At 42.4% G+C, this 7675-nt stretch overlaps 1 protein-coding gene across 1 annotated transcript; it reads right to left on the reverse strand.

Annotated features, from left to right (window-relative positions):
• Positions 1-359: 359 nt before the first annotated feature.
• LOC115514820 (histone H2B type 1-C/E/F/G/I) lies at positions 360-801 on the reverse strand. The gene has a single exon (XM_032593097.1). It carries the CDS (start codon positions 785-787, stop codon positions 407-409), a length of 381 nt encoding a protein of 126 aa, XP_032448988.1. The 5' UTR covers positions 788-801; the 3' UTR covers positions 360-406.
• Between the last annotated feature and the right edge of the window lie 6874 nt (positions 802-7675).

Below are 7675 nucleotides of genomic sequence, written 5' to 3' on the forward strand. Positions count from 1 at the left end.
CCGGGAGAGGAAGTCCCGCCTCTAGATGGCGGGCTTTTCAAATGTCACTGTGGCTGCTTACACCCGTAGGGTGATACTTGCCGTAAAGTGGACACCAGGGTCTGCTTCGAGACGCGGCGCCAGTAGCCACCGCGCCTGTGCGTCTTTTAAGGAAGGCGATCTGGAGCTGCAACGGCCCAGGGAGGGAGCGCTAGCTGTTCTGTCCGCGGGGTTTTCGCCGGTGAGGACGTCTTTACAGGCCACGACAAAATCTCCCACCCAAAGCCGACAACATGTCACGGCGTACCGTGTGTTCCCAGTAACCTGAACGCCCGGAAAGACCCCAGCGCGTGTCAGCGCACAGCTCTGGTGGTGAAAATCTGTGGCTCTGAAAAGAGCCTTTGGGTTGGATCGTGCCTCCCGGCACTCACTTGGAGCTGGTGTACTTGGTGACGGCCTTGGTGCCCTCGGACACGGCGTGCTTGGCCAGCTCCCCGGGCAGCAGCAGGCGCACGGCCGTCTGGATCTCCCGGGACGTGATGGTCGAGCGCTTGTTGTAATGCGCCAGGCGCGACGCCTCGCCCGCGATGCGCTCGAAGATGTCGTTGACGAACGAGTTCATGATGCCCATGGCCTTGGACGAGATGCCGGTGTCGGGGTGCACCTGCTTCAGCACCTTGTACACGTACACCGAGTAGCTCTCCTTGCGGCTGCGCTTGCGCTTCTTGCCGTCCTTCTTCTGCGCCTTGGTCACCGCCTTCTTCGAGCCCTTCTTCGGGGCGGGAGCGGACTTCGCGGGCTCAGGCATCTCAACTCCGCTTTCTTCCGAGTGAAGAGAAAATGGAGTCCGCGCCAGGATCCCGCCTATTTGTAGTCAGCGGTATGCAAATGAGGAATGCGTTTCGCGGCCTGTGATTCGCTGACTCGTCGTGTGACCTGCCTGCACATGATTGGCTCCAGCTCTACGGTCCCATTGGACGTATTCCTGAGAGTAGTTTCCCCATTCAGGCAGCCTTCTTAACCTATTTGGTAACAAGTTCAGACTACTTTATGAACATCCAGATTACTTTGGTGATTAATTTTAGAAAGTAGAAGCTCTCCCTTGTGTTTTGAATTGCCAAAGAGACAGTAGTCAGGTCGAGGTCACGTCTCCGATTCGCAACCCCCCTGTACGGTTCCTGGAAAAGGCGTACCTTTGCATTTAAATCCGGGTTCTAGACCAGTGAGAGAGAGGTGAAGACGCTGCCAGCCCAATGGGGGAACTCTGGGCACACTGTCACAGAAATTCCTGATTGGGTCAAATGACCAGGCCCTTGACAGCTGCCTTGCTCAGTGACTGAACACCTGCCCTAAGACCAGCGTGACCTAAGATGGATCGCTGAACTGGACCCTGATGAATCTCATCCCTGGAGGCTATTAGATACCCACACTCCACACATGGGCAGCGAGTCCCTGAAGAGACTCTCAGCTGTCTGCCATTGGATTATTTAGGGCAGTTAAACGATAGAGGGACTGTTTCCAAAGTTGTGAGCAGGGTTAAGGGATATCAACAAAGAATGGTGAAGGACGCTGGGCTGTTATTCCTAGTTCAGAAGAGGCAGGAGAAGAGCAGGGTTTGAAGAGAGCAGTGAGCAGAGGAGACGGCTGTCGGACAGGAGCTGTGGCTGTCGGTAGACAAAGGCAGTTTCTGCCCAGTTTTGTAGGAAGGGAGCCAAGAAGAATAAGAATATACTCTCATTCCCTGCTCCCCGCCCCCCCCCACCCCCCCGCCCTTCAGATGTCTTGCTTATCCCTCCCAGAAACCAGAGGGTAAAGAAACATAGTTGCTGTCGTGCACAAATCAGCCATCTAGGTCACAAAGTATCCTAAGCCTTTTAAGATGAATATCTAAAGTAGCAGAGATTCAGATTTTGTACAGGTAAAAACCAAGTTTACCTCATTTTTCTAATCGGTTAGGTATCTGGCTATTTCGTTTTCAGCTCCTGAAGTTAGTTCATGAACACTGATTATCCTCAGAGCTGCAAAATTTTAAACATGCTTTGTTGCTATCATTACCATTGCACAGATGGATTCAAGGTTACCTTTTTTACACAACACTTCCTCTGAGAGATTCTCGAATTTTCTTTCTTTTCTTTTAAAGCACAAATCTACAAGGGGAGAGAGAGAGAATCCCAAGTAGGCTCCAAACTCATCTTGGGGCCTGACCACAGGACTGGACTAGGGGCTCAACTCCAGGATGTTGAAATCATAACCCGAGCCCAAATCAAGAGCGAGACGCTCAATTGACTGAGCCACCCAGGTGCCCCTTGAATCTTCTTCATCATAGACAAATATATCACCACTTTCTTTTGCTGGCCTGCATCCTGGAGGAATGGTCTCATTTCCCATTGACCCTTGGTCCCCAATTTATTTAATCACCTCCACCCCACCCCTGACCGAGGGCTGACCACTCACATTATAGCCACTGGACCACCAGCAGGATGTCATAAAGGAGCTGGTTACAAATAGGATTGTAAGCCCCACCCCAGAGCTACACATCAGACTGAATCTTGACAAGATCCCCAGGTAATCTGGGTGAACGCTATAGTTTGGGAAGCACAATCTAGGGTGCTGTCCGTATGGTTGCAGGTGTGTGTCTTCGCGCATGTGGCGGGGTGAGTGGCCCAAGAAAACAAAGAGCATAAAGGGGCAGATTTTATTGGAATCTCTTTTCTTCTCCATGTTAAACAAGTTGCCCTTTTCAATTCTTTGTCTATGATCACTTAATTATTGGTGTATATTCGCGTTGCCTTTGGTTTTATTTGTTCGTCTCTATTAGCTTTGCCACTGCAACCTCTTTATTAATTTACTAGTTGAGAATTTTGTATATCTTCATTATGGGTAAATTTGAAAGCTACAGTTTGAGAGCCAACAATAGAGTTAAGTCTATGCGCAATCACTTGAGGCATGATGATTTCTCTAACTTTACTCAAATTTCTTCCTCCCCATGAGATTTCACTCTGAAAAGGGCCTCTCTTTTTGCAAATAATTTGTGACCACTTTTTGACACATTGCCTGGAAACACAAGACCTTGTAGGATTGGGAAAGATGGGGTAAAATAGGCAGAGAGGGACCTGAGGTCCCTGGGTGGGGGGGAAAACACATATTTGGGGATGTATGCAAACAGCAAACAGCCTAGGCGGTAAGGTGCTTCTTAAGAATGTAACAGTCGCCACCTACTCCCCTTCAGGTTTCCCTCAGGAATTTGACAAAAGGCCTGACTAAAAATAAGCAGTAGACCATAAAACATTTGATCCACAAGGGATGGTTTGGCCATAGACCACCCAGTATCATACAATGGAGTCAAGCCAATCAGCAGTGGACAACCCGGCAGGTAGAGTTGTGGTTAAGTGTCCGATTTCAGCTCAGGTCATGATCTCACAGTTCTTGAGTTTGAGTCCCATGCTGGGCTCTGTGCCGACAGCTAGGAGCCTGGAGCCTACTTGGATTCTGTATCCCTCTCTCCCTGCGCCTCCCTATCTCTCTCTCAAAAAGAAATAAACATTAAAAAAAAAGAAGTAAAATTGACAAGTATGCTTTCAAATCAGTGAATTCCTCTGGTGGGCTAATTCCCCATCAAAATTGTCTCCGGATCTAAGAATAGAGATTTTTTTTTTTAATTTACATAAAATGTAACTCCAAAATAATGGTAGATACTAACTTACGTGTAATATTTTTTAGTTGTTTTGCTATATGATTGTGGTCTCATGGAAGTTTTTTTTTAAGCTTTCATTTGCCTCTCCCAGAAAAGCATTATGTTAGAGTTCTGGAACATGTTCAATATTTTATCTTTTTTTATTTTTATTTATTTTTTATTAAAAAAAATTTTTTTTTCAACGTTTTATTTATTTTTGGGACAGAGAGAGACAGAGCATGAACGGGGGAGGGGCAGAGAGAGAGGGAGACACAGAATCGGAAACAGGCTCCAGGCTCTGAGCCATCAGCCCAGAGCCCGACGCGGGGCTCGAACTCCCGGACCGCGAGATCGTGACCAGGCTGAAGTTGGACGCCTAACCGACTGAGCCACCCAGGCGCCCCTATTTCATCTTTTTATGATATTTACCATGTTTTTTACAACCCCCCCCAAAAATGTGTGTAATACAAAATGTGGATTAGAAAGTGCTCCTCTTATTTGAGTCTGAAAAGAAACCATTACTGGATTTATATAATAATAAAGAAAAAATAAGAATGACGGGTAAACGTTACCAAGAGGCAGCAAGTATGGTAATATTAATATTAAACACATTTCAAAGCTCAAAGTATTTGTGGGGGTAGAGAGGTATGCACTATAAGGACTTTTAGATCCAATGTGGAAAACAAGATATTCTGGAAAGCTGTCCTGAAGCAAAATAGCTAAGGACTAGATAAACTACAAAAACACTCTAGCACATTATGGCCAAATCACAAGAAACCAAGGAAAACTCCCTAAATCTCCCAGAACAATAAACACCTCGGAGCTGAAGCCAGCCTGCTAAACCCACCAGATTTGGTTCCTAGGGGCAAATACCATTATCAGGATCCTACGCTTTGTCAATCAATGTTAGCCTGTTGGGGAAAAAAGGATTCTCAGCATTTAAACTGAACTAGAGACTTGTAGCAAAAAGCCAGGGCTCTTTGAGAAAACAAAGGCTTGTAGGGGAAAAAAAATCTAGCAAAGATCCCTAACAAGAAACCTGTTGGTCTCTACAGGGCTCTGTGGAGGAGGGTAGAGGAAATTTGCTACAAGTATTTCACCATAGACCAACTTAGAGTAGAGAGTTTCCGCGAAAGCTTCCTGACATTAATGTGTGGCGCGAGCTTGTGCGTCCCCTCGTGCCTCATGCAGACAAACTCACACCCCTTTAGGAGGGAAGCATCTAGGATCCAAGTTCTCTAGATACGCATAAATTACTTACTTATTTCCTAGTATTTATTGAGAACATATTATGTGCCAGGCGCTCCTAGGAATTTGGGATGTTCAAATATAAACTCATCATAAATGTGACCTAACCTAGGAGGAGAACAGACACTTTGAAGAGTCAGGCTTTTAGCCTTCGATCCCCACCTCTTCCTCACACAAAGAATCTCAGATATTAAAGTTATCAGATACAGACTATAAAATACTTACTGAACGTTTAAAGAAATAAAAATGAAATAATACACTCTAGGAGCAAGGGACAATCAAAACCAGACCTATGAAAAAATTAATGAAATTGAACTATTAAAAATGAAAAGGATCTATAGTTCATAATGATACAATAAAAATCCACTGATAAGATGTAACATTTAGGGCCTTGATGTACCTGACCGCATAGCCACTAACTGTGTATGGCAGTAACTTCCAGAAATTTTAGGAGAATTTCAGGTTTACAAGTGTAGGGCAAGCCTTCAATACTGTACCCTTAGAAATTCATATAACAACGAAGGAAAATGCTTATGGTTATAGAAGATTGAACAACACAATGAAAAAACTTCATTTATCTGTGATTCCTTCACTTAACACGTAGAGTATTTCTGAATTTTTCAAAGGATCCATTTAATAATTTCAAATTTTCAACACTGGCTTCAGAATACATATAAATACATACATATAAAGAAAACAGTTTCGTATATATTGCACTATTTTATCATAATCTAACTATGGAGCAATAGAAATATTTTTTTTTTTTTTTAGGAATAGTAAGACTGAAACAATCTTCTCATATTCTTAGAAAGCTTCTAAAAGCACACTTCTAAACACGTGGATTAGAATGGATATCATTAAAGAAAGTATGTAATAGAAATTACTATGAATACACTTAACCAAGGAGGTGAAGAATTTGTACTCTGAAAACTATAAACATTGATGAAGAAATTGAAGATAACACATACAGTGGAAATACATTTCATAAATTACGTGCTCATGAATTGGAGGAATTAATATTGTTAAAAAGTCCATACTACTCAAAGTAATCTACAGAGTCACTGCAATTCTTGCCAAAGTACTAACAGTATTTTCCACAGAACTGGGATAATCTTAAAATCTGTATGAAACCACCAAAGACCTCAAGTAGCCAAAGCAATCTTCAGAAAGAGGAACAAAGTTGAAAGTATCATAATCCCAGATTTCAAGATACACTACAAAGCTATAATAATCAAAACAGTATGGTAATGGCACAAAAATGGGCAGATAGATCAGTGGACTGGATAGAGAGCTCAGAGATAAGCCAACTGTTATGGTCAATTAATCTATGCCAAAGAAGGCAGGCATACACAATGGGGAAAAGACTCTTCAATAAAGGGTGTTGGGAAAACTGGACAGCTATGTGCAAAATAATGAAACTGGACTGCTTTCCTACATCATATACAAAAATAAACTCAAAATGGATTATAGACCTAAATGTGAGACCTGAAACTATAAAACTCTTAGAAGAAAACACAGGCAATAATCTCTTTAACAATCTGTTTGCCTTAGCAACATTTTTCTAGTGTTTCTCTGCAGGCCAGGGAAACAAAAACAAAAATAAACTATTGGGACTACACCTATATCAAAGGCTTTTCACAGAGAAGGCAACCAACAACAAAATGAAAAGGCAACCTGCTGAATGGGAGAAGATATTTGCAAATGATATTTCCAATAATGTGTTAATATCCAAATCATATACGAAGAACTTATACAACTCAACATCAAGAATAATAAGGTTTTAAAATGGGTAGGTGATGTGTATAGACATTTTCCAATGAAGACATACACATGGCCAACAGATACATGAAAAGATGCTCAAATCACTTATCATCAGGGAAATGCAAATCAAAACCAGAATGAGATATTGCCTTACACCCATTAGAATGGAAAAAAAAAAAAAAAAAGGAAATAACTAGGGCTGAAGATGTGGAGAAAAATGAACCCTCATGTTTTGTTGGCGGGAATGCAAATTAGTACAGGCACTGTGAAAAACAGTGTGGAGTTTCCTCAAAAACTTAAAAATGGAAATACCAGAGAGTAGAGTAATTTCACTACTGGGTATTTATCCCAGAAAACAAAAACACTAATTAGAAAAGATATATATCCCCCCTATGTTCCTTTTAGCATTATTTACAATATCCAAGATATGGAAGCATCATAAGTGTCCGTCAGTGATGAATGGATAAAGATGTGGAGTGTGTATATCTGTGTGGAGTATGTCCAGTCCATCATGGAATATCACTCAGCCATAAAAAAGAATGAGATCTTGCCATTTGTGACAACACGATGGATGGATGGGCCTCGAGAGTATTATGCTAAGTGAAATAAATCAGACAGAGAAAGACAAATGCAGTACGATTTCACTTATATGTGAATCTAAACAACAAAACAGACAAAAAAGCAGGAATAGGCCCATAAATACAGAGAACAAACTGATGGTTGCCAGGGGGAGAAGGGTGAGGGGATGGGCAAAATGGGTGAAGGAGAGTAGGAGGAACAAGCTTCCAGTTGTGCAATAAATACGTCAGGGGCATGACAGGTACGCCATAGGGAATGTAGTCAATGGAATTATAAGGTAATAGCATTGTGTGGTGACAGACGGTAGCGACACTTGTGGTCAACACAGTATAATGTACAGACTTGGCAAGTCACTATGTTAAAAAAATAGATGGTAAAAATGAAGCAATCTTCTCAAATGCTTGGAAACTAAAAGCATACTTTTAAGCACATGGA

Source organism: Lynx canadensis, chromosome B2 (genome assembly GCF_007474595.2).
Source record: "Lynx canadensis isolate LIC74 chromosome B2, mLynCan4.pri.v2, whole genome shotgun sequence".
Classification (NCBI taxonomy): domain Eukaryota; kingdom Metazoa; phylum Chordata; class Mammalia; order Carnivora; family Felidae; genus Lynx; species Lynx canadensis.